This window comes from Diadema setosum, chromosome 2 (assembly GCF_964275005.1).
Source record: "Diadema setosum chromosome 2, eeDiaSeto1, whole genome shotgun sequence".
Classification (NCBI taxonomy): Eukaryota; Metazoa; Echinodermata; class Echinoidea; order Diadematoida; family Diadematidae; genus Diadema; species Diadema setosum.
Window position 1 is genome coordinate 26,698,777 of NC_092686.1, and position 27,946 is coordinate 26,726,722.

The 27,946-nt window shown below is 38.5% G+C and overlaps 2 protein-coding genes across 2 annotated transcripts in view; one reads left to right on the forward strand and one right to left on the reverse strand.

Annotated features, from left to right (window-relative positions):
* The window catches only part of LOC140241341 (uncharacterized), a 29,221-nt gene extending 18,197 nt beyond the window's left edge, over positions 1-11,024 (reverse strand). The window contains exons 1-3 of the mRNA XM_072321078.1: positions 10,897-11,024; positions 6,620-7,421; positions 5,716-5,874 (exon numbers count right to left, since the gene is read on the reverse strand). Coding sequence (XP_072177179.1) covers positions 5,716-5,874; positions 6,620-7,352 — 892 coding nt within the window. The 5' untranslated portion in view covers positions 7,353-7,421; positions 10,897-11,024. The remainder of the gene's footprint in view (positions 1-5,715; positions 5,875-6,619; positions 7,422-10,896) is intronic.
* A 6,343-nt stretch (positions 11,025-17,367) lies between these two features.
* On the forward strand, positions 17,368-27,946 carry LOC140243758 (uncharacterized). The gene is made up of 11 exons (XM_072323427.1): positions 17,368-17,586; positions 18,270-18,500; positions 18,934-19,093; positions 20,288-20,409; positions 21,125-21,265; positions 22,120-22,252; positions 22,991-23,177; positions 24,234-24,316; positions 26,126-26,223; positions 26,804-26,899; positions 27,839-27,946. Exons 1-11 carry the CDS (start codon positions 17,368-17,370, stop codon positions 27,944-27,946), a joined length of 1,578 nt encoding a protein of 525 aa, XP_072179528.1.

Below are 27,946 nucleotides of genomic sequence, written 5' to 3' on the forward strand. Positions count from 1 at the left end.
ATATCCTTTTGGATCACATCAGTAATTGTACCATTTCAAAACTTAAATCAGTATTTTTGACATTCAAAATCAAGTTAAGAGGCCTGTGACTGTGTGCCAACTGAGATAGATGGTCTTGACACTGAAGGGACGATAGATGGAGTGACAGAGATAGACTGATAATACTGATTTATTGATGGATAGATTGAAGGAGTAACAGAGATGGAATAACAGAGATAGATTGATGATATCGATTGATTGACTGACGGATAGATTGAAGGAATGGCAAAGATAGATACAACACATACATGTGACCCGCTACAACAAAAGGATCCTAAAGTCGCTGACAGGCGAGCCAAGCATGGCCCAGAAAAATGCTATTTTCAGGCCTTTCCTTTGCTCATTTAGCTTCGAAATTTCGGCAGATGATAGAAGATACATTAGACTACAAAATTATCTTAAAAACAGAAATCCGAACGTTTTGACAGATTTTGGTGATCTGACTTCAAACTCGATTTTCTCGGCTCACCCGTCAGCGACTTTAGGATCCTTTTGTTGTAGCGGGTCACATATTGAGTGACTGAGAAAGAGGATGGGAGATAAGGGATGGAGATGTTTTCTGACTATGAAGCACAGAAACGTCAGAAAGATGAACTCAGACACGTAACACCCACAAAAACATCGCAATCATATCAGGCTGGAATCCAGCCCCTTTCAGTGAGGTATCTAAAGAGGAATGGGCATAGAAAATGAGTGAATATACACATATGTAAACTTTCTCATTCAAATACTTTAACATTGTACACACAGTCACAATGCTGCCAGAATGTAAAACAAACAAGCAAACAAACAACAAACAAATAAAATCTGCACTCAACGTACAAAGATGCTTAACTTCAGAAAACCAAGTTCTTATAATTATCTACTATGCTATGTCTTTTTGAATTCAGTCAACAAAGTGAAAACAAAAATGCATGCAAATTGCCACTCAGAAAATCAAAACATGCATTAGAATAACAGAAAATTACAAGATCTAAACGAGAAGTGAAAATCCCCTTGGCAAGAGAAGACAAAAACAAACCCACATGCGCACACAACCACACAAAAACAACAACAAAAAGATGACTTTCTCCTTGAATAAAAAGGATTACAAAATAAAACAACAAAGGAACCATGAGCCACAGCAAACTGGCAGGTGGATGCTGACAACTAGGTGCCTGTCTGTGCTCTGCCATTGACATCACTACAAAGTAAAAGCCATCCTTTACATGAAGCCATTTAAAAACACTCTCATGAACAAGATCCTTCTAATGAGCCTTTTCATTTTGATCCACCCCTGCCAAGGAAGGAAACCCCACACATTTTTGCCTCTCCGATCCAGCTGCCACTCAACAGGTTTTAATTGGAGGTGTTAATCTCCTTCAATCCATTTGAGCTCTTGATTGCCCAATAGCCACAATCTAGGCATTTTCCGATGGGTATTCCTTTTGAATGTAAAGGACAGCAAGCAGTTGCTTTCAATGCACAGAGAAATAATAGGAAACTGTCAGGTCTAACATCATGAGCAATGGGAGAATGTTTCACTTTCTTCACGCCATCAATTTCAGGCCTACATAAAACATTTTGTATTAAGTGTATTCCAATAAGATAGCAACTTCAAAACAAACTAAAAACAAAACATAACAAACAGTTGATTCACAGTCAGTATCAGTCATTTTTTTTTTTCAGTCATATGGGGCTACTTGTTCAATGAAGCCTTATTTGGCTCTTGGACATTCAAGATGTATTGTATTAGTTTTTCTTTTTTTTCCCCACCCGATTGAAGCAAGTGAGGATTATAAAAAAGAACTATGTATCTTAAAGTTCTTGGTAATCACAGCAAACCATTTCATTGAAAAAAGTCTTGCATGTATTTCAAAAGGTAAAACTGAATACAAAATTTCATCCTGCTGACAGAAGAGTTGTTAATACAATATTCCTCCGACTATACATTTGATTATCAAATTACAAGCAGATAAAGAACAGTCATATAGATGGCTGATGAAACTTTCAGAATAAAGCAAAACAAACAACAACAACAACAACATGTATTCCATTTCAGGAAAGAGTCACAGAGAGTAATCATGTTGGAAAGCTTAGCTCATGAAACAACTAGGAAATGCTCTACCACCTAGTCAAGTTTACATTTAAGTCTGTGTTGGTGAACAGAGTTACAGTCTGCTGCAATTGACACAATGAGAGGAAATCCATACCATCGACTCTAACGCCTCAACACATAGCTCAATGAGTTTAAAAATCAAAGAACTACATACGCGGTACTGAGCAAAGAGTTAACAATGAGACTCAAGATGTTCTCACACAAACAATAGGTGTAAGGGGTGTAGCCTGTGCATCTTTGTTTGAGGGTGTAACACCTGAGGCTATTTAATGTATACATTCAGTGGCTTTACAACAGCCACACTCTACCAGTGCCATGATTTATGCATGGTTATTGATTATTCACCGCAAAGATGACAATTTGTGTTATCTGTTGTGTGATGCAACTAAGAAAAACATGACCCATTGAAACAATGCTGTTGTTTTTTCTCCCTATATTGGCACTGGAGTGAGACTGAGATATGAATCCAAGTGTGGCACTCTAACATGTATGTGTATGTCCATTCTTTAGATTTAACAAAATAAAGACCAAATTGGTGAAAGAATTTGGTAAGAAATGCAAAGCCCAAATACACTAAAAATGTATACATAATACTATGTATAAAAAGTGCATAGCCTCACTGGATAACAGCTCTATAATCTTCAACGCATTCCTATTAAAATGATTAAAAAAAAAAAAAAAACTTGAAGAAACCTAAAGGAAACCACAACAAAATGTTGGTACATGAGAAGGAATGCTACTATCTTGACACACACTGCATGGTATGAGTTACTGTAGTTAAAGAGTATAAAGTACAGTGTATTGTCATGCAAATAATGACATTCATAGCAAGGCTCAACACTAACTTTTTTCTCTAGTGGCCCATTCTGGCCACTAAAATCTCTAAATCTGAAGTTTTGGTGGCCCGAAATAAAAGGGAACATAACATTCCATTTTAAATTATAAGTGCCTGATGGGCCATGAAAAGATAGCCTTTCCTAAAATTTAGTGGCCCGACATTATTTTTAAATGCCCCCAGGCCGGCTACCAAGCCACCACTAAGTCATGCCCTGTATGCATTAGAGCAAATTATACAAAAGAATCAAGAAATGATAATATGCTACAGGAGATGCAAGCTCACACAGCACAGCTACACTCCTTTGGGTCCATTGGCCCAGCTCTCCAAAGTATAATAATACATGCTAAAAGTACACCATGGCCAAAGATGTGGACTCTTCAATGGTCAGTGGACATGAACTAACAAAGCTCAGACAGCTGCCACAAATGAGTATTCAATGTGTATTTTTACTTTTAAATCACAATTTGGATGAAAATCAATGGATTTGTCAAATGCTGTGAGTTGATTGCTCTTGAGGTGCTTCCAGAGTGCAAGAGCAGAGTGCAGCACAATTATCTACACTGTGTTATCATTGGGAGTTTAATACTGTACAAGCTGAAATTTTCGCGGTGGTTTTATTTTCGCGAATTTCGCGAATCGCCTTTGAACCGCGAAAATAACAACGCGCAAATAGTTATGTTCAGTTAGACCGTCGCAACCGCGCAATTAACAACACGCACAAATGTCCTCCAAGAAGCAATTCGCGAAAATATCTGTACGCGAAAATTTCAGCTCGTACAGTAATCATTCTCCTACTGTCTCAACACTCCTCTGGTATAATTATGTTTGGTTAATTTCTACTACTAGAGCTCCATCACATTATAGACATATTGCATTAGGAACACCCCAAAATATTTCCCGCAATGGCACTCAGGAAAGCTGAGAGGCTGTTCCTCCAGTCTTTGCTATCGCTGTAAATTACTATAACGGAAAGTTATTTGGCTGATAGCACTCTCAATAGCTTTCTACGAATGTAATGCTTCTCACCAGGTGCAAGCGATGCATGTAAAACTACTGTACCTGCCACACATTTCTAACACATCCATGCTGACCCAAAATGTAATACATCTTTCTCTGTACGACAACCCAGCAAGCATACAACATACTGTGTAAAACCAGAAATATCTGCGTGCATGAAACATTTGCGAATATACGAGGAGCCATAATTCCTAAAAGTAAAATGCATGCGAAAGTTGTTTTTTTTTTTTCTACACAATGCATTGAATGTCAGTGGCAATTGTCTAAAGTTTCATGCCCCGAAAAGGGCCTTCAGCTCCAATTCGTGATAGTTTCATGCTGCAAATGTTTCTGATTTTCCAGTAGATTGCTTCAAAAGGAATTCAAAGGAGAGATTGCTGATAAAAATTACAGCCAAACAATACCAGTGGTTGTTGGGTTTAACAGGTTTCTATCACAATATCACACATTGGAGGGAAATTCAATTCATTTATGTTTTATCACACAAGATCCTTCTTGCCAAACCAGCCAATGGGGGAATGGAAGTTTGTCAGAAATTTGTATCTGGATGCTGTGCCTTATATGGCATTTCACCATACAGGACAGTTAGAGGCAATGGTCACTGAGTATTGTACATAACAAGATTATTTCTGAAAATTATTTTGTTTCACACACTTAAAATGCAAATGCCACTGATTTGTCAACGTCTAACCCATTAAAGTCAACAATTTCAAGTCCAAGTGCACTTGCTTTCCATTTTCTAGTGAATTTGAAAGAGTTTGTACTTGAGGAAAACTACCATTGAAAAAGCAGATTATCAAGCAATTTTTTTCTTCTTTCCTTGGAACAAAACTTTCTCGCTGGGACGTAATACATTAAAATAAGCCAAAAATGGTGACATATCATTTTTTAGGAACTTTCTCTCACTTCTTTCCATCAAACACTGTTATTGTTCAGCCTCATCAAAAAAAAAAAAAATAATAATAAATAAACAAATAAAGAGCATTGAAAATGCAAGTGAATCAAAAGCACAAAACAAAACAAAACAAAACAAAAAGTCTGGTCTGATCAAATTCTAAGAAGTCTGCAAGGAGAAAAAAGCAAGAAAGAGCGAACTCGAACCCATGCTGCTGCTGCAAAACAAAGAAAGGCAAAAAAACTCTACTCTCTGACCTGGATGAAAGAAATCCATTACTGTGGCTGCATGCCTACGTCCTTTCTTCACATAGTGCTTTGTCACTGTGCTAAGCTTGTCCTCAGACTTGACTGTAGTTGCCGATTTCTGACCTACAACTTCAATGAATGGGTGGTGAAGTGAATGTGTGTCATGTGTATGTTAGTTTTTATTAAAATAGAGAGAGAGAGAGACTCCCACTAGAAATACTTGGCAGAAGTCAGTTTTACTCTGTACACATGCATACAAAACTTAACATTTTCCTTGGTAGAAAAACAAAAAACAAACATGATCCACAGCAACTGCAGGCAAAAAATGTCAATGGCCGGGGTCTAGAGGTGATGTACTGTAATTACCCCCGTGTGTATTTGTTCTTATGTTACCCAAAAAAAATACTGAGAACACAGTTGAAAATCATTCATTGACATCATAGGAGAAAGGAAATACACTATATATCCGTGAACATCCATTCCTTCTCAAACTGAAACATCACATCACATAATGGACAACATGAATACTGGTAGACAATAACACCACAATCACCAACCTATGAACAGGTTTCTTTCTTACCTTCTTGTACTTCACCTGGGAGATCGGCCGTCTGCGCTCTTCTGCTTCCTGCTGGTGTTCTGCTGGTGGACGACAGTCTTCCACCAGTATCCCGACCTGACTTGACCGAGCAGCGGCCCCCAGGTGCAGATTTGGCCGTGCCGGGTGGAAGCTCCTTCCCTATCCAGTCAAAGAATGGTGAACACACGGCAAAAGGCATCAAACATCTTAGCTCATTTGATGAGCACTATACAAAGATATCACGAAATTGATTCATAACTGTGACACTAAATGCAATGCACCTCAAACATTAAGTAACAATTATGCATGCTGACATACAGTAAAAGCTGCACATTCCACTTTCTTGGCACAAGGTGATGCTGAAGAAAAAAACAAACAAACAAATAAAACATTTGCAATGCAACAGACTCGTGCAGCAATAAAACACACTTTGCAGTGCATTTCGAATACAATACCTTTACTTTTGAAACATTCCTTTTTAGTCTGCCTCAAGCGAAGAATCACTGAAAGCAAGCAATGATCAAGTCAATGAAAATACAAACATAATAACCAATACTGGGATCAGTGAATTCAAAAGCAACTTCTCAATACCCATACAATGGTTATGATAAGCAGAACACTAAAATTAACATCTGACTGACAACTGTTTAAAAAGAAAAAAAGATGAAATGAGCTAAAAGACAAAACAAAACTGAATCAAAAGGGGGAGAAATGAGAAACTCTTTCTGATTTATGAACATGGTTGCTCCCTCTATAAAAAGTACAACAATGAAACATAGTATGTACATGTGTACAAAGTTTTTACCAAATATCAATGAATATATGTGGTAAGCAGAAGCTGGAAAGTTCCAATACATCATAACTGACAGAAACAAAGACCTTTAGATAACAGCTAGGTACTTACCGTGACGGTTTCTTGAGGTGTTCCCTCCGTCAGGGCATGGAGTTGTGAGCTCATCTGAACTTGACTTTTTCTTCCTCCTTCTCTTCTTGCCATCAGTATCATCCCCTCCGCCTCCATCTAGTCCATCTTTGTCATCATCCATCATGTCGGCTGCACCTTCCTTGTCCGCGTTGGCACCATCCTCAGGGCTGTTCTCCATGCACTGCCACTCAAAGTTTTCATACTGCACCTCGCCAATCAGGTCCTCATAGCTGGAATTCAAGCAGTTCATGAGCTCACGTGGCAAGTCTAAGTGCTGGTCGTGGAAGAGGTACAGGATAGATGTGAGCTTAACGAGCAGTGTTGGCGCAGCCTGCACCGACTCGTGGTACAGCTCCCTCTGTGTCTGCTCGCCATCGAGCGTCAAATTGTCAAAGCTACTCCGGAAGATCTGCCTGTAGAGCTCATTGTTGGAGAGAGCAAAGAAACTGTTGCCCGCTTCCTCGGAGCTCTTGATGAGCAGGCTGGAGTGCTCGGGGTTGATGTTGAAATTCCCCTGGCCCAGCTCTGCCTCCTGCTTTTTCTTCTGCCGCTCCTGGCTGCTGAGAAAGGCAGCCAGCCGTGGATTGAGGTTGGCAAAGCGTAAACTGCGGGGGAGCTCCTGGGGCTGCTTTCGTCGCCGCTTCTGGCGCTGAATTACCTTCTTCTGGTCGTAGAAGTATGGTATGGGGTTTTCTGATGTTGGCCCAAACATGTTGGTCTTTCTCTCCAGCCACCCTTCAGCCCACTCTTATTGATGACAGAAAAAGTATGCTGGTGCTACCTAAGAAAATAGATAAGATTTATTATATCATGAAAACCTCTACTTGTCTAGTGGGGTCAGTCCACAGGGTTTGGTCAACTTTTGTGATGTACCAGTATTAGAACTCAAAGTCCAGGCCTCATTAAAGCCAAGCAAATATCTGCCAGTAATGACTTCGGAAAGAAAATGGTATTAAAGACAAAGTTTTACTGCTCAAGCACCATGGGTATTTCAATTTCAGACCCAAGAATTTGTCAAAGTTATATAAATGCAGACCTCCCAATCTTTCTGACTGAAAAATAGGGATGATTTGGCTCAAAAGTAGGAAAGAAAGAGAAGTTCCCATGGGAGTATGTAGTAAAATTATCCAGAAAATAGGAAACTCCTTTTGAAACAAGAGCTGGGAATGGCGTAACTTCAGATTCTTTCCTCCAAATTCAGTAAGGTTGGGAGGTCTGTAAATGTAATGTCCATGTCACGGAGGTAAGAAAATCAATTTGTGGTGCAGCAAATGAATTGAAGATTTCTGATTTAGGATCTAAACATGCATGACTATAGCAGTGGGCAAAGTTCAAGTTAACTCTTCCTCAGTGACTTCTACTTGCCATTATTGGTTTCTGTAGCAAGTTGGATGTAGATAGATCTACTGAACTAGATCTAGATCATTTACAAACCATTTGAAATCTTGCTGGCCTTCATAACTTATAGAGTTTACAGCACAAAGCAAAAGCAATGAGCAACATCTACAACATGACACACATCTACAACATCTACAACATGACACACAGTACTAGGTGTAGTAGTAGACCATCGTCTACCTAACTTGTTTGGAGCTATGAGTCAGTACCATAGTCAGGATTTTTTTTTTTTTTTTTTAGTTCTACTAAACTTATGTTTATCCCCTGGCCCTGTTCTTGTCTGTAGTGAATGAGTGTGTTTAGTATTAGCAGCATAGATTCTAGTACTGTTGGACCAACTACTCATTGACCATTTTTTGATTAAATACCTTGTATCAAAAGTATTCGTAGATTCTACGTTTCATCTTAATTTCATTTCATTATGGCAGAAAATATTGCAGATTCAGACTGTTAAAACTCATGTCCTACGTGTGGAATCATCGACCACCTAGCGTTAGAAGTCTATTTTAAGATCAAACACCTTCCCGCAAGCGATGGCTTTCTTGTGTATAAAATCAAAAGTATGTGTGGGAAAGGGCGCAATATGCTGGAATATTCGAACATACATACAAATCAAGAGAAATGAAGAGGAACGGGTAGCTCTATATAACCTGAGGAAACAGGAGAAAAAAAAAAAAAGAACTGAAGAAAATCCTCATTACTTACGACACAGGGGTCTACCATTAGACCCTACCGCCTGGTAGAACTAGTATCCTATAGGCCCCTAGACCCTATCTAGAACAATTAAAAATATGGTATGGTACACTATGGCTGGGTTGTCCTCGGCCCCTTGTCTTGAGTTGTATCACCAAGCATTGTGGGACCGGACAGGTTGTGGGACCGGACTAAAATTTTCTTCCACAAACACAATAAAATCCCATGAAATAAGCATAAAATACAACGCGAATGGCTTTTGAATAAATATCTTACACCAATTTTTGAGGTAACTTCTCTGAAGCAGAATTCGGCGATTTGTTTCATGATTTGTCAACCAGAAGAAGCGTGCAATATTCTATCACACGCGCGATGTAAAACTTGTGCGTGTGTTTAAGTCAGAAACAGCAAACTTCAGTGTAAATCCACTCCCATACACAATAGACTTTGTCTACATGGAGGCTGGCTACAACGTTCAAAATATATTTGCAAGGGTTTCAGTAAGTTCTCTAATTACAACAAAAATTTTGTTCGCTTTGCTTTGGAAGAACTGTTAAGTATCATTTTCAGGGGTAAATTACAGAATACCGGCAACCAATCAAGGAGAGCGCAAATCACTCTGAAAAGAGCGTAATTACGCTTGCCGATAGCAACCATCAAAAATATTAATCCGCTCTGCGATACGGTCCGTGATTCGGCTGTCGACGATTGCATTTGTTTACGTGTGTTTTCTTTGGTCTGTGCGGTGAGAGTGTGGTATTCATACGTGGTTTTCGGGGGTTTCGGGGGTGTCCCCCGATAGCGATAATAATGTAGTTCTAGATCCTGACGATGCTAGTCTAGACTAGCCATTAAAATTTACCCGAATTTACGATGTATACTCACGTTTTTAGGAGTTGAGGGTAGTCCGTATCGTAGAAAACGATAGAAATTTAGGTGAGACTAGAAAACAATCACTTATCTAATTGCTGGTGCTAGCTTACAGTAGAGCTTACGCACTGTGTGGGTGCGCTTGACAGCCCACCATGTTGACTCTATGCATGCATGCAGTACACACATCATCCACACATAACAGCTAATGCGTACGTGTGGCAGTGGTAGCGCGTATTGAGTCTGCACAACGCGCGCATGTTTACTACTCACTAGTACAGTGTAGAACAGTACGTATAGCAGTTGAGCGCGCAATTGTCTCTTGACAATACGCGTATATGCGCTGCCTTGCCAAACTAGTGTAGACTCTAGTGTGTGATTGATCGTGATGACTTGTGTTGAAAAGAGATGAAGGAAGAAGGGCTGCCAGCTGTGATGACGTCATCACGATTAAAATAGTTCCGTCAAAATTGGCTCGATTTTCTTTATCGTCGATTTACTCGAGTTATCTTGATTCAGAGCAGTTTTCCTCCGAAACCACTCAATTTTCATAAAAATTGTGTGCTCAACCTACTTTTTGACGGCCGTTCCGTTCCCGGGCTCTTTGGGGGCCCCAAACGTCGGGAAAGACGAATTTCAGCCCTTTGGGCTGAAATTCGTCTCTAAGGGAGATATACGCACCAATATGCTAATTTATATGACGCAAAACCGGTATTCTGTAATTTCCCCATTTTCAGAACCTCATCATTGTGTAGGCGTCTAGACCTATTGGAATATTTTTATTGAGAATGGCAATGTGAAAAATTCATCTAGGTCCCTAACTATTAAATCGCAACTTCTTAACTTGTCCAGGTACACAACCCCCCATCATTAACACGTGTTATAAATGAGGGCGCTAGGGCGTAGGGGAGAGTTCTAACGTTAGAACTCTCCTTAGCATTGCTTAGACTTTACAATCTTATACACTTGATACCCGTAAATTCAGTATGAACAGTGCAGCTAAAAAGAGACTAGCACTAGCACAGACACCCATTCGCAATGAACGTTAGACTTTCTATCTAGTATAAACACTTGACGGAGAGGCAATGCATACACAATCCACTCAACGCAACACCACTCTCTTCTGGTGGAAGGGCCTGGCTGGGCCGGCTGGGGAGTCTGCTTGTGCATTGCATTGTCTTGTGTATGGTCGATTCTCGACAAGCTCGACACAAACTTCGAAAATGGAGGCCACATGTGAGGCTATGAATCATTCTATTATCAATATTCAGCATTCTAAACACATTATAACTTACATGTTGGGACACTCAGTAGCCTTTGGTTTAGGCATTTCTTCTAGTATCTCCGCAATCAGAGCTCAGCTCAGTCAGAGTCAACTCTGTTACGCCGCAGACTCCAGCAGCAAACTGCAGATAGTGGACGTCGCCATATTCTGTTGCCAGGCGAATTGTTGATGACCCTAGTCTATAATCCAGACGTTATTGTATGATTTCCTCATATAAGTTCTACCATGATGGCTCAGAAGTCACAATACCTGAATCAATATATATGTATAATAATTTTGAGGATTTATGAATATGGATAGGAAAAACTTATGTCAAGTTTCCTTATCAATCAGTCGTACTGAAGAACATTTTCAAACCACGATAGTGGAGTGGGCTTCGTTGCATAGACTAGCCATAAAGTGATCGTCCTAACCGCACAAATAAAGCGGCTCGCACTAAAAACAACAACTACAACTGAAAACGTTCTCTCATCCTATTGATTAGGAGAGACAAGGGCATTGTGACCAATGGTTGTGTTTTCTAAATAGGAACACTTTAAGATGACAGTATTAAAAAGAAAGAGAAGAGTACAGGTGTACCCATCACCTGCACTTAAGCAAAGACATGCGCCCTCAGAGCAAACAGAGAGGAAGAATTATCGTGCGTTATCGAGAGGAAGAATTATAATTGCGTTATAAGGTACGGCGGGAAGGTGGGGGGGGGGGGTGGCGCGAGAACGGGCGTTATCATATAACGTACACGTATACATAAAATCAAAGAAAAATTACATACACCACTTCTGCTAGTTTAATGTACATGTATTTGTATTTTAAAAAAAAATCATCTTTGTGACAGCTCAAGATAAAGAATTCAAATAAGACTTCGTAAGACATGCGTGCAGAATCATCATCCACCTAATCAGCAGCAGCACTAACACTTATAACAGAACACTGTATAGGAACTAATCAATAGGCCTACTACAGACGAAAAATGTGGGAGAGTAAAACAATTAACCTTTTGGCATCGGAAATGAAATATTCTTTATCAAATATTTCATGCATGAGTCATAAACATTAAAGGATTTATAAAATCAAGCAGAAGAAATTTAAAAAAAGACCGATCTGATCATCGTAATGATAATTAATAGTCTTTATACCTCCGGTTATAATACCTACATCCTTAGATAAAGCAAGAAGCTTTGATCAAAAGAAAAAAAAAATATTTAAAAAAAGACATGCTCCATGAGTAAAACTATGCCAATATCGTGCTCTCCATGTTAATGTTAACTGTGAGTTGCGCAAATAGCCGGGTTGAGATAAAGATAGCATGCACGTACAAACAGAAAAAGTTATTGAACAAAAACAAAACAAAACAAAACACTAAACAGAAGGATGAAACATGGACAGACATGATTCTCTTTATTACGTATAAATCCCAGAACAGAAATGTTGGTTTCAGTGACACCACGCAAATAGGATTATGTCCTTTCTTTTCATGAAAATCTAGGCCCGACATGATAAAAGAGGAAAAGTAGATGAGACGAGCAGTTAACTTAGGAGAAATGACAAAGGAACCAGGTTTATCTAACGAAAGACAAACTCACTTGTCTTTCGTTTCATTCCAACAAAATAATATGATTATAACATTATTTTGAATATACACATAATGACACGACATTGTTATGAAAAAAGAAACACTCTAAAAACACAAATGTTGAATTAGCATTTAAAAGGGCCGAGGAGTGACAACATTTTGAAAGTGTTGGTTTTCCTGCTAGATTCAACATTTAAAATGTTATTTTAAAAGTTGGATGCAACACTTCAAAAAATGCTGTCATTCCTCGGCCCTTTTAAATGTTGATTCAACATTTGCGTTTTTAGAGTGAAGAAATCTGAACTCACTGAGACTATAATATAGTGAGTGTGTCTCTTTAGTATAGTAATAACGTGTATACATATATTATATGTATACACGTTGTAAATTTATGACAAATACTAAAAGTTGCTTGAAATGGAGGGGACTGATATATAAAAGAAGGTCTGGTAGTTTGCAGGTCCCTCATATCTAATTTCAAAACTGATGACAAAACTAGGCAAATTGCTCGGGGGGAAAAAAAAGAAAAGAAAGGCAGAAAAGAACTGTGGCATACAGATTCATAACAAACACTAGGCAGCTCTTTTATAAGAGAAAAGGAGAATTAAGTAAGCATGGAATGAATGACAGGAAGAGACTATGGACAGGAGAAAAAGGAGAAGAAAGAGGAGATAATGGGTAAAAAAACATCAGGGCATGCATGCGACGCATATAAACTCACCAATAAGGAGTTAAAGAGAGATGAGTTGTAAAAGATTTGTTGTAGAATTGTGATAGAAAAAAATATATAACTGAAATGTAAGAATTACTTTGAAATTTATTTAATCTAAAGGTAAAGATATTAAAACTTAACGCTCCTGAAATATTGTTATTTTTTAAAAAAAAAAACTAATTTCTGGCCAGAAAAAGAGATTTGGCAAAATAGTCATGCGATAAGGTCACGCGAAGGCAATTAAGTGAAATCATTGGATTGTCGGGTTGGATAATTTGGACAGTTTCGTTTTTGATGAACATGGGCATTGAGTGGATCCACAATCACATTTTCGGGAGTATGTAATTGGCCTTTCTTCTTTCTTTCTTTCTTTTTTTTTTTTGCCTTAAGAAAAGTATGAAATAAGTAAATAAATCGATAAATACCTTCACAACATCGAGAAAGTGATTGAGAAGAATATGAATAAATATTACAATTAGCGAAAAAAAAAAACAATTCTAAAAATCGTATAGGTTTGGTTGTGAATCATGAGTATTGAATACTAAAGCGTGGGGAGGGATACCTTTTTTGAACTCCCCAATATCATTTGTTAGATCATATTGACATTCACAAGAAACTAATGTAATTGTAATTAAAGAAATAAATTGTTTGAAATGCTTTTTGATCCGGCCTCCATCGGCCCGAAAAGTGCACACGAATCGATCACTCAATCTTCTTGATCGATGGCATATTTCTTGGATGGATCATGTGATAAGTCATGTGCTAGGATGCAGCAGTCTGAATGAAGTTGTGCATGGCATGGGGCTGGGGTACATTCACAATACACGTCTTTTGTAATCCAATACCACGCACGCTGCCGAGAAAACTTCAGTCTCAGACGAAGGTATCACGAGCTTATGAGACATAGATTCTACATGTTCTGAAATTCATTCATCCACGGAAGGACGTATACCGGGCCGGCCGGCCTACCGGCGTGCACCCGGCGGCATCGAGTACAAGTCCACTGGCTACGGCTACAGTTAACAGCCGGTGTCAGGGCGGTGAAGGAATCGAGCGAGAGGCTAGCTAGGTCTTTGGACAGGTCGTCAGGTTATTCGAGTTCAACACAAGTCACAACACTTTAACAGATCGTCAGACGGCTGACCGTTGAACGACTGTCAAATCTCAAGTTTCCAAGATTTGCTCTCAGATAGCACATTGCATTGTACTTGTAGGTAGGTTTTAGCCCTTTAAAGTACTCTTCCATGTTCATGATGTTAACTGGATAAACAGTGATAAATTTAAATTGATAAAACTGCCATACCATGGCATGAATGATTCAGTATAGTAACGTTAGGCCTAAAGTTTAAATACTTGCTACTAGGCCGTATGCCATTTAAATTTACTAACGTTGAGTTTAAAAAGTTGTGATGTTCAAACATAGCCAAATCGTGATATGGGTCCCCTTTACTAGTTCTGCGTGTGCATTTGACTGCACTCACTAGCAACTTCTATAGACTTGTCTTTGCACATAGTCAGTGATAGCAGTCAGTCCGCAGCACGTATGCTAATGAGCCGATCCGGCAAGATTTATTCAGCACTCTCGTTGACGATCTTTGCGTTCGAAAGGTGTCTCGTCGTGCGAGATTTTGCGAGACTTTAATAGGGCTATAGTTTTCACAGTGTAGCTACTTGTAAATACATTTGTCATGGCTACAAGTCACGGTAAATTGTTCTCCAGACTTTTATCTTTATTTTGATACTAAATTTGCGTATAACATCGGATCTTATCATGACTAGAGTAACTGCGTCAGTAAGCGGTTGTGCAGCCGTTCGCGGCAGGTACAACATACACGGTAATATACAGCTAAACACAGCATTGCACTGTTACATGCACACTACACATATACTAACACACTAGCAATCAACAAAAACCAACCGATAAAATGGGCACGATCTCTGACGAAAGTGAAATTTTCTCACCTAAATGACAACATATCGCATCCAAAATGAAATTTTCGATACTTCTTAACATAACAGTTAAGAAACAATGGTCCAAGAAACTGGATTTTTTTTCGTTTTCTCGATGTTCATGGATTTTGAAAACATATCCTCACGTGAAATAGAATTTTCGCGAGCCGATGTGGGCCGCCATTTTTTTCAGAAAGTGGATGTTACCATCGAAAAAAATGAGAAAAACACGAGAAAGACATCAACAGCACCGCCAGACGTGCGATCTTGTTTGCGGCCAATGCATGTGCGCACGCTATTTTCACGTGCTTTCGCAATGGGAATTGGCACTTACGCAATGTTCGCGAGACATGTGAAGGCGTTCAGCTAAAGATCGCGGAGCACGCGCGTATTGCATAGGGATTGTACATCGTGCCGCAAGCAGAAATACTACGTCGCAAATCGCCCTTATCGGCGAAAATTGTGCCGGGTTTTGCCATGGTAAATCATGAAAACTGCGTTGGTCAATGGTAAATTTCTTTCATGAAAACAATTGCGTTAGTGAATAATCTTATCTATGATATATGAAATGGTTGAAAATAATTTGCCTGATTTGTTTACAAGTTGGGAAAACTCTAACAATGCTTAAACTGCCGCAAACGGGATATTTTACTCTATATAATCAGTTGAATTTGCGTAAATTTTACCTGCTTTTCACGGAAGATTTTGTCGTCTAAAGTTCTTTTTTGGTTCCTGACCGGATTAAGAAACTGTTGTTTCTGATTTTGGCTTTTTCGTAGAGAGGAAACTTAGATGCTCATCATATATTGGAGTCAAGGAGACGCAAGCATGATTTATACTAGTTTTTCCGTTTTGAAATGTCTGTAAAATTCACTCCTAAGCCGGAAGTACATGTATGCTCCACTCGAAGTGTACAGTGGCGCGAAAGAGCTCTCTCATTGGACAGTGCTTGCATTCAGCGCTTGAACTACACGCGTGCCAAGAAACCGCAAGTGGCATGAAACCGTTATGTAGCAGCGTAATGACGTAATGCAAGCGCTGAATGCAAGCGCTGTCCAATGAGAGAGCTTACTCATGAGATTGCACGGTTTCAAGCTGATCAGCACTGACATCGATGTATATTTTACTGGTTCCTGACCGGATTAAGCAACAAATTGTCAAGATACTTATATGGATACAAAGATTAGGAGATGGACTACCAAATAAAGCATTTTCATTGAGACGCAAGGTGAATTTGGTATTTTTTTGACGTCTTGAACGTGTATTGCACAAATTACTTTTTTCATCATTTTTCAAGCTCAAATTACGCTATGATATTTTTCATTTACAATAATTTGAGTAACATGTGATGATAGTTTACATATTTTCCTTGAATTTGATACCAAATTTGTGAATATAAGGTGTATTTTTGTTGCCGAAAGCCCAAGAACAAAATCCCCTTACGCAGCTCATTACGTATGCAAGCCTAGCGCGGGCTTGCATACGAGTTGAATAAATATGAGCGAATTATCGGGTGCTGCGGACTGACTGATAGTGGAGACGCACAAGCAGCTCAGAACAAGAGGGGACCGGTATCACGATTTGGCCCAAAAAGTGTGAACTAGTGAGTTTTTGCCACCATTTAATATGAGCAATGATGAAGGATATTAATCCTTTAGAGGTCTATAAGAATGCATGGGCAGTTGGCTGGGCAGGCAGTCTGCTTCATCTTCATTCAAATGATCAACACACAGAGTACAGACATTTGCAGACAACAGAACCATGTTAATCTGCATTTACACTGTATAACATTAACAATAGTCTTGTTGGCTTGCTGAACTTTGTGTTTTCTGTCTGTTTGTAGGGGCAGGGAAGAATCCAAACCTTATCAAAAAGAAGTTATTTGACAAAAATGATGGGATAATGATTCTTATCTGTAGTGAGTGTTCTCATTTGAAAATCTCACAACAAGCTGAAATGCAATGTTGTTGGATATATCACAGTCAATCTACAATTTTCTGGCAATGTTTTGAGTAGATCTACCGCCTTTGGCACTGTTTTTTTTACTTACCAAATTTCACTGAACTGCGATTTTTCACCATCACTATGTTTCACTGGCAGTGTGAATGGTGCCTAGATATTTTTTCAGATTGCCGCCTACTAAACACTCGGAATTAGATTACATCAATAGGACTGATATTTAAGCAAATTCCATTTCAGTTAACAAAGTATGGTACCTATCCCAAACTGCAGGCACTGATCAGATCATGGCGCTGCCCTTCACCATGGGAACCGTCAGCCTCATTGCTGCAGCTGTCTTCCTGGCCTTCTTCATCGGCCGGATTCGAAGGAGACGAAGAGCTGGTCATTCGTTCCGCAGCGAGCACATCATCGTCTTCACGCGCTTCCCAGAGCCTGGTGTCACAAAGACCCAGCTTATCCCTGAACTTGGTGAAGCTGGGGCAGCCAACGTTCAGCTTCTGATGGTAGAATCTTCATTTTGCTCTTTGATTGTTTGTCTGTTTAGTTGTTTGTGTGTGTGTGTGTGTGTGTTCGTGTTTTGTTTTGCTTTTTGTTTGTTTTTGTTTTTGTTTTGTCTTTGATCATCAATAGTGCAGTGAGAGTCTCTGTTTTTGAAGACAATCAAAGAGGCCAAGTTAATCTACTTCATTGTTTTCCATAAAATCTAAGGCATCATATCTGCAAAAAGGTGGAGCAGATGAGAGGAAGGAGAGTTTGCACCACCACTTTAGTGTCCGTGCATCGTTTAGAAATGCTTGTTAATAGGCACTTTAAAGTGGTTTTCTCAATCATGTGACTTCCGTTTTGGTAGGCTGTGTCATGTGACCTTAGGATGTGTCTATTAACATTATATCCTTGATTTATCATGCGCATAGTCATTCAGGGTTTTGAGAGAATTACATTTGTAAAATGTTTGTCTTCAGTGTGAAAGCATTCACATTACCCCAGACAAGAGAGCAGAGAAAACATTTTCACTATTCAGTCTTTCATTCTTGCTGTTACACCAGTTTGTTTTAACATCATAACAACTTGAGGTGTGTGTAAACATGTGTTTATATGTATATTGATGTGTGTTAAATATGTAAATTAAATGTTTTTGCATGTGTTTAGCTATAATATCCCTTGAAATATTCACCCACCTCAACAGACCAACCACATACTGGAGCAACTGCAGCTTGTGCAGGCCAAGCGTCCGTGGGTGTCGGTGGAGATAAAGTACACGGGAGGCACCAAGAAACAAGTGGACTTTTGGCTCAAGAGCCATCGTCGCAAGCGGCTCAGGTGCCGCTGGTCCGAACAGACAGGTGTGACCCTCGGGGGAAGGATGGCTGATGCATTTGCAGCTGCATTCGCTCGCAAGAAACAGAGGGTCATTCTGGTATGTGAGCATTTTTTTTTCTTTTTGCAGTTCCTTTACTGCTGTGATATCAATGCATATTGAAAGGGTTCTCATTCAAGTGGAAATGATTACTGAAAAGAAAAACTGTTGCTGCATGGATGGATAGGGGCAACTTGTTACTGATTGTGTTATGAGGTTCAATAGCTTAGTGTCAGTATTATACCTGCTAATCAAATATTTGACATGTAATTCACTTTGTCCTGAGTTGAATAGCTAATGTGCATGATCTTGTATTTTCTTTTATATTTATCATTTTCTAAATATGTATCATAGTTGCAGCTTTAGTCAAAATACCCATGATTTACAACCTAGTTTCGTGTACAATATTTCAGAATTTGTTTATTTCATATTCATCTCATGCACTGTCTAAAGTGGGGATGTCTCTATGTTGCGCCCTCTTTGTTCGCTGCAGGTAGGGAGTGACATTCCGTCCATTGATGCAGACATCATATGTAACACATTCGACAAGTTGGCTCTGGGTTCTTGTAACATGGTGCTGGGACCAGCCAAAGATGGCGGCTACTACCTCATAGGCCTCAGTCAGAATGAAGGGGAAGAACGCATCAATCTGGGTGAGACATTACATCATTACTACTGTGAAAATTTACTCTCATGATTGCACCGAGCAGTTTCAGACTTACAAGAGAACTCATTTGTGAACTAACTTAAAAACAGGCTTCTTTGTAATAGGGAATAGTTATCATTTTTTTCAAAGTATGAAAGCAAGCGTAATTGTGCTTCCCCCAACATGTTTCTTGACTTATTTATGGCTAGTTGTGATCCAGAGTTTTGTTTTTGTTTGTTTTTTGTTTTTTCCAGTCAAGTTTTGCCTGATTTTTGTTGTACATTTCTAGTCTGAATGCTCTGACCTCTAAAACATGATTGAAAACATGGATCATGACTTTATAATTACCTGGCATTTTAATCAACATTGATGCACATATGTCTCACATAATATTGTAAATGAGGACATTTTCGTGCATTTTGTGCAACCAGAAACTAGTGCAAAATTAAAAGCACGCAAATATTTTTGCTTGTTATACATAACACTGTTTAATGTTTTGATAACACAGATTAAAAAACACACAAAATTTGTGTTTCCCACCAGAGCGTGAAGGTTTCCACTTTTACAGTACTTGTGAATGAATGCGTATCAAGGGTTGTGTGAGTGATTGACAGGTCACTTGGTTTGTTACCTGCCAGATGTATGGAATGTCTTTTGCAGCTGGCAGATAAAAGAGACTCTTTTCAGTGTATGGACAATGTCTAAAATTGAACATGAAAGGGAACATGTCTCAGAAACTTGAATGCAGATGATTTTTTTTTTTTTTTTTTTTTTTTTTTTTTTTTTTAAGGCTGACCCCTACTTATTTAGAATACAGATGAATTGTTTTTGGATGTACAAAACTCTGAATGTTTAACTTTTCTGTGCTCTTATTGATGAAAAAATTGTGACAACATTATTTTGAGACAATTTTGAGCATTTTTTTTTTTTTGGCTGACCCTCGCTTACTTAGAATACAGAAGAATTGTTTTTGGATGTACAAAACTCTGAGTTTCAGCTGTTGTGTGCTGTGATTGATGAAAAATGAATGACAGCATTATTTTGAGATGGTTTTAGAACTAATGAAGTTATATGTGAGCGACAATCTTTTATGTTTTTTTTTTCATCTTTATCCTGAATCCTGGATTGCAAAATCCCACACAGCCTGCTAAATAAAATTTTTGTTCTTAGACCAAAATAACCCTTCTCTCACTCTCACCAGATGCATTACTATGTGGATCTGATATACAATGGGGCTCAAGTAAAGTACTTCAGCAACAAAAGAAAGCTGCTCAAAGACTGGATGTTAGGCTGGAAATTCTTCCGAGAATACTCCGAGATATAGTGAGTGAAATCATTATGAGACATTTCTTTCTTACCATAAGATTGTTGTTACTAGTTGAACAATTATTACTTTCACTACATGATCGTTATCCGATATAATGTGTAGGCTTTGATAGGCAATCTAGTCTTGTCTTTGGGAAAAATGTGTTATGTGTATTATCATTACCTCTGCCAAGGAAGGAAGGAGGTCAAGCGATCATTGGCATTGGTACAAATGTATGTCTATTTGCAAATAACTCAAAATGTTGTGAATGGATTTGAATGAACTTGCAGGAAAAGTCGATAATGACACAAGGAAAAGATGATTGAATTTTGGCAGTGATCCGGGAAATTTTATGGATTTTTGAAGGATTTCTGATCATTTTGGCATATAAGGTCAATAAACTTGGAGGTCAAGCTGTGCATACTGGAGGTTTACATACGTGTGCTAAAGCGCGTGCTCTGCTTGGGGGAGGTGCCGTACAGCTGGAAGCTGATGACGTATTACAACAAAAGGCTTCTATATTGGGAAATTGCAAGCATGTATGGGTAGAAATGAGTTCCTGGCTTGGCAGTCTGCACTCTTCAAGTGCCTTTCTAGTTTTCAAACATTTTTTTTTTTTTTTTCAGCATGCTTTCATATTTTTACATGGGCATTGACATGTTTGTATTCTTTGAATTGTTTGCTCATGTATTCACATATTTGTGCTAATGTTGCGATGCCTCGTGTTTCCAGGACAACGCAGAGGACTTGGATGACCTTGAGCAGTATATGGGGATCACAGTGGACCAGGTTAAAGCTCCATTCCTGTCTGTAATCATTCCAGTATTCAACGAAGCCAGGTGCATTCGGCAGACTCTCCAAAGTGTCATTGATGTAAGTCTGACTTAGAACAAGTGTCTGACCTGTATAGGGGCTCTCTTCCTGTGACGGAAAATCATCTCTCGTATCTGTTACGTTTTTGCAGTCTAAAAATTCCTAATATGAAAACGAAGATGTATTTCTCTTTTCCAAATGTTGATGTACGGGTATGTACAGTCAATCTTCGCTACATATTTGTTTAGTTGCCTTTTATACAAGTTGGACGTCTCCTTCATTTGTTGATGGTCAGAATTGTCTTGAATTTCCTTGAACATTGCCACAGAACACCAACACAAAAGACTTGTTGCAGGCACGCAGCTGACTTTGTATGATTTGCACATAATGTCAAAAATGTTATGTTGACCTCATAACTTTTATCGATTACATGTCAGTGAGAAGTGATGGACTTGATATTATTTATTTTATATTTATTTAGTTATTTAGTTAGTATTCTGTACAAAGGATAGCCCCATCAGTGGTTTATGCACTGTTATTCTTAGGGGTCCTGCAACAAAGTAAAGTAAAGATTACTTTTATATTACATACAAAGGCCAAAGCCACTGAAATTTCAAATGCACATGGAATGATGGTGAATGGCAGTTGTAAAGTTATATTATTATTTCTGTGAAAGATAACAGATGTCTGGGTTGAAATTGTAGAACTAGCTATAATGAGTATAAAATTTTTATATTATGTTTGATTATATTTCTGGAAAAAAATGTAAATGATGCCATACAGAGAATAAAGAAAGAAAGAAAGAAAGAAATCAAATCAAATCAAATCAAATCAAATCAAGAGTTTCAATACTGTGAATGTGAAAGATGAGTGGCATCAGAACGTCAGTGCCTATTTTTTTTTTTCCTGCACAGAACTGCTCGTTTCCCACGTTCCTTGAAATAGTAGTATGTGATGGGGGAAGTGAAGACAACACGAGGCAGCTTGTGGAAGAATTTGCAGCGAACAGTGATGAGGTTCCTGTGAAGTTGGTGACAGGGTTAAAAGGTAATAGGACACACATGCAAACACCCCCTCCCCCCCCCCCCCCCCGAAAAAACCCCAAACAAACACACAAAACAACACACACACACACGCATTTATACACCCACAAGTAAAAACCCACTATGTCGGATACTCAATTCTCAGGTTTTTGTGAGTCTCAAATTCCATCTACATCATTTGTCTACGATGACCATTCTCTGTGAAAGGATTATTGGATGGTTCTTGATGAAAATGGAACAAAAATAAGAGCACTCTTGTTTTCTTAAAAGTCATTCTTGTTTTTGAGAGAAAGAGAGGGTGCCCATAAGTGATGGAATGTCAGACGAAAAGTTTGGCGAAAACTTTACACGCCTAATGAAATCTGCATTGTAAAAATTGAAGAAACCTCTTTAGGGAGGAAAAATACGTACAGTATGATAGTCATGGAATATGTTTTTAAAGCAAATTTCCTTCCGTGTGTAATGAAATTCGTGATGGCTGAAGGAAGATAAAAGATGGAGGTCTTTGTGATAGATGAACATGTATGTGTATATGTGCAGCTGATTCTAAACTTCAGTCAGTGATGTATAATGTGTATTTCCTATTTGCAAAAATGAAAAGATGCTGGCAACATTATTATGTAAATTTTGTCTTTGGGTTTCAGAGAGAAAATAGAAGTTCAGTGTTAGAAAGGAGCCAGAAAGTAGTTGCAGTTAATTTGCTTGTTTTTGTCCTGATGGCATCGGTATTTGATATTTGTAGGAAGGGGCAGACAGTTGAACCGTGGTGCCATGTTCTCCAGAGGGGACAATTTTCTCTTCCTACATGCGGACACCAGGCTACCTCAAGGGTTCGATGCCTCTGTGGTCCTCACCCTGTCCACACCGGGGGTGAGCGCAGGAGCCTTCGAGTTTGGGCTGGACATTCTGCATTGTCCAGAGGAAGAGAGGTACGGGCCTTCAAACTACCCAGTTCTCAAACCCAGTATCAATTCTAGCTACTAGTATTAAAGGCACATGGTCCCGGTGGTTTAGTTGAATGCGTACGCGGGCGCACGACGCAAGTTTCCTATAGAGACCTACGCTATCGACTCCTCTTTAGCACTTGTGCTTTGACCCATTTCCCCGAGTCTGAAGAAGTCCAATCTGCTGTAGTCAGTAGAACAATCGCAGTTCGGCTCATGATTCGGCTGAAGGGGATGACAGCTTTAGCAAACTTCTTTTGTGATGTCATACTGAGAAGCACATATGCACGCACCCTGGCATTACTACAGACTGCACGATGCGCAGAGAAGACAACGAAGAACAACGTTATCTAGCAACACCTACACGCTTTACTCTTGATGACAACTCAACTTTGACAATCTTTATATCAATGCTTATGGTGATCGGCAGTATCATCAACAGTGCCCCCACACCCACCGGGACTATACGCCTTTAAATACTGCTAATATAATGTGTTTCTGTTTAAGAGGAGTTTGCACGGCTCTGATGTAAGCTCAGTCAAATTGGTACTGTTAACAAACCCATTTCTACTTTTATTATTGTGAATCCAAGCTTTGAACCGTAATACTGTCAGTTTATGTTTTAGCCATTAAAAGACAAATCTATGCTTACACATTCTATTATTTGTAACATGGGGTCACTAGGGCTGCTGACTTGCCAAATGGTAAATCTGTATTGGCGTATTAATGTAACATTAGGAGGCATGGAGAAAAGTGAAAAGAAGGAAGCTAAGACTTCAATGATTAGTTCAACACATCGAGTGCTGTGTGGTTAATCCAACCAATGCATTTCATTGTCTGGTTTCCTTTTTTTCACAGCACACACTGTACTTGTAGCATACATTTTCATTCATTGACACATGCATGTGGAAGAGTCTGAATAGAGAAATATAATGCAAACATTTTTTTTCTTTCTCTGTATATATCCATCTATCCGCCCATCATTATTAATCTTGTTTTCTGTCTCACTCTCTCTCCCCTTTTCATACTTTTTGTTGCTAGGGTTGCCTTGGGCTACTCAAGATTTTTTATGACAGAAATGTGGTTGCTTGAATGGGGAACTAACTTGAGGTCTACATATCTCGGTATGTCACTGCAACATTTTATTAAAGTATTTATACATAAAGAGTATAATCTTACCCATGATGCATAGAGCCAGTATATGCAGCCTTCTTGAAATTCTGTCTCTAGCAAGCCCTGTATTGACAGTCATTTGCATCTTACTCAAGATGACAAAAAAAAATGAATATGATTTTCTTTAGTGATTTATAGGAAGATATTGACATCCTCCACTGTAGAAGATGTATGTGAGGACATAATGTCATAAATACTTTGTGAGCAGAGTCATAAAAAAACCCATATATATATATATATATATATATATATATATATATATATATATATATATATATTATATTTCCTGAGAAAAGGAAAAAGTATTTGCATTCCATATACACTAGAGATTAAAGTTTACACATGCTTAAGGATAAATGGTTCCCTTGCTTATACATACAGCTGTTTGAGTATGATTTTACCCTTCATTTCTCTGAGCAGTTGCTCTGTTTCACTACCTTGATTCCAAATAACATTCTCTTCACGGGAATTCTTCAAAATGTTTAATGATGTACAAGTGTAGTTTCATTATAGAAATGAATCCATCACGTTAGAGTTTTGAAGGATTTATTTGTGTTGCACAGTACCAGGCAGCAGAGATAGATCTTCCAATAATGTTTTAAATACTGTAAAAGCTGTTAATTTCGCGACTGACGAGGTCACAGACATTTTCACAAGGTGTTGTTTTTGCAGTTTGACACCGAAGCTATTGTAAGTGCACTAATGCCTGTCTGTAAATCTAATGCGATCAAGATTAAGTGGCAATATTTTTGCCCGTAGTTGAATTCGAGGGCCAACAGAGATTCACGAAATTTGCTGTACTTTAATAAACGCTAAAATTAAGCCCTTGTGAAAATAACAGCTGTTACAGTAACAAAAGAGATGTTGCAGTATTCATAGATTGTACTTAGGGTGCTTTCAGACACACCGAGTTATCGTATATTCATACGACGTATGGATATACGACGTTTCGATACGAGAGCGTTCAGACACAGCACCCCGTTATGCGATAATCGTATCAGAGCATTCAGACCTAGCGCACAAGCGATATTTCTTAAGTAAACGTGATTCTCTTCCACGCGCAGTATGTAATTTACGCAGGCTTTGTGCATAGCGTTTATGCTCTGCCTTGGATTCATCCGGTAGTTCGCTGGTTTGCGCCAAATCATTATTACGTCACAATCAATCTGTCAGCCGCCTGTTATAAGTCTGCACCGCGGATACGTGAGCTCGGCGTGCCCTGCGAATAAGCCCCACCTACTCATACGACGTATGGATATGAGAGCGTTCAGACACAAATATACGTCGTATGGATATAGGATAATGATTTGAAATGACGCTCAAAGCATCGTTTCGATAAACGACATATATTGATACGACGTTTCAGTATAAGAGCATTCAGACACATAAAAACGTGCTATATCCATACGTCGTATGTCCATATGTCGTATATCCAAACGAGAACTCTCTAGTCTAAACGGGGGGTTTTTCCTCATATCCTGTATTAGTCTCAAGAGAATGTATGGCAAATATTTTGAGCCATCTTCACTCTCAGATTCTCTTGATATACCATGAGTTTGATATTTATTTCAACCAGGTGTACAGTGGTATGAAAATCCACACTTTTTGACAAAGTGTGATGTATGTTGTTGTTGTTGTTGTGTTAGAGGAGCATCTAAGTGTGATGTATGGAGATTACATGAAAGTCTTTGACCAGTCATATCACGTTTGAAATGCATAAAACAAATTAAAGTGGTCCTATTTTCCTTTTCTGATTTCAGAGCTTCCTTACGGTGACCAAGCTCTGTTTATGACCAGAGGGCTCTTCAAGAATGTTGCAATGTTTCCAGACTATGTCATAATGGAAGATTATGAAATGGTAAGTTTATAGATGGGACTACACGTCGTAATGACCTATATAAAATATGACTACCTGAATGCATTACCTTTGATGATTAACATCAGAAACAAAGTGAAACTGTCTTTGCACCTTGTCGACCAGAAACAGCATTCTTCATGTTCTATTGATTAAAGTGCAAGGGACAAGGGACATCTGTGTTTTTAAAGCCGTTATTTTTTGTTTTTACTGTTAATTTTTTTTTTTTTTACACAAATTACTTTAGACAACATCATAGTTTATGAAGAGACAAATGAAATGATTATTTAACCAACTTGAGGTGGACATACTAAAAATGTAGTTTGATAATCAGTAGCTCTATTTTGGAGAAAAATATATTGTTGTGTATGTATATGTATATGTATGTATGTATATGTATATGTATATGTATGTATGTATGTATGTATATATATATTTGTTTATATATTTATATATATAAATGATTATGACATGAAGTAATAAGTAATGTGGGTTTTTTTTTAATGAAAACAAGAAATTAATTCTTTATGGGACTATATTTGTTCTGACCATCCTGTCCATTTGTTTTTGTTTTTTCATATAGGTGAAAAAATTGCAAGGAGAAGGACATGTTCAAATTGTGGAAGGAAAAGCAGCAATGACGTCCAGCCGACGATGGCAAAGATATGGCTTTTTCAGGGTAAGTGCGAAAGGGATTTTCTCAGAATCACTTTCAAAAGATTTATGCCAAAGATGGAGTGGCTGTAAGAATATTCATGAGTCTCATTACATATTTGTACTAGCAAGAGCAAATGCATTATAGGAAAAAAAAAAAACCAAAACATAACAAAATGATAAAAGAGGAGATGAAGACACTGAGCAGATCTGCAAACTACATGTATATTGAGTAATTAGTTCAGTTTATATCTTGAGTGACTGAAAGGAGAACCCAGGAATGTTGTATTTTATTCCTTAAATTTGATTGCACATGTTTGCTCCTTGGGTGTGATATTAAAAAAAAATCATATAAAATAGCTATGCATTTTGCCATCAAAGTAGTCTTGTTCACGATGATAGGGTGACATCTTTGCACAAAGTGTTGCACAATTTCTCCAGAAGTGTTTAATATCGAATTTCATGCAGTCAAATTTGTGATAGCTCCAGTTATTACCTGTGAATGCTGGATCATGAACTGTACTAAAGTAGTATCCCCTTCTTACCTACAATGTATGTCACTCATTTTTTTTTTCTGACCTGTTATTGTTGTTTTCCCTCTAATAATAAATAATGCATACAGACAACAGGGCTCCACTCAGAAAGTTTTTTTCTAGTGACCCATTCACCACTAAAATCTTTAAAATTGAAATATTGGTGTCCTGAGAAAAGAAATGTATAGGCCTGAAATAAAGGAAAACTTAACAATCCATTTTTAATCTTATATGCCCTATTGGGCTTCCAGAAGATAACCTTTATGGAAATTTGGCGGCCTAAAATCAGCCTTTAGTGGTCCTGGGGTTCTAGGCCACTGCGAATGTTCAGCCCTATGCCAGTGGTTTCATGAATCTTCACTGCGTTCATGTACATATCTTTCCCTTCAGTTTATGACTTACCTTTTTTCCACCTTCTTCAACATGCCCAGACAACGGGACTGAATTCCTTGATGATCTTGGCCTACAACTTGGGAATCCACCCAAACATTCTGGCGAGATATTACTACGGCCGGCGAGGCCACCACCAAGAAAACTGA

Coding starts and splice junctions, on each gene's coding strand:
- LOC140243758 (XM_072323427.1), top strand. CDS start 17,368: ATGGCGCTGCCCTTCACCATGGGAACCGTCAGCCTCATTGCTGCAGCT. Junction 20,410..21,124: donor CGAGAATACTCCGAGATATA/GTGAGTGAAATC, acceptor TCGTGTTTCCAG/GACAACGCAGAGGACTTGGA. Junction 22,253..22,990: donor GTTGGTGACAGGGTTAAAAG/GTAATAGGACAC, acceptor TGATATTTGTAG/GAAGGGGCAGACAGTTGAAC.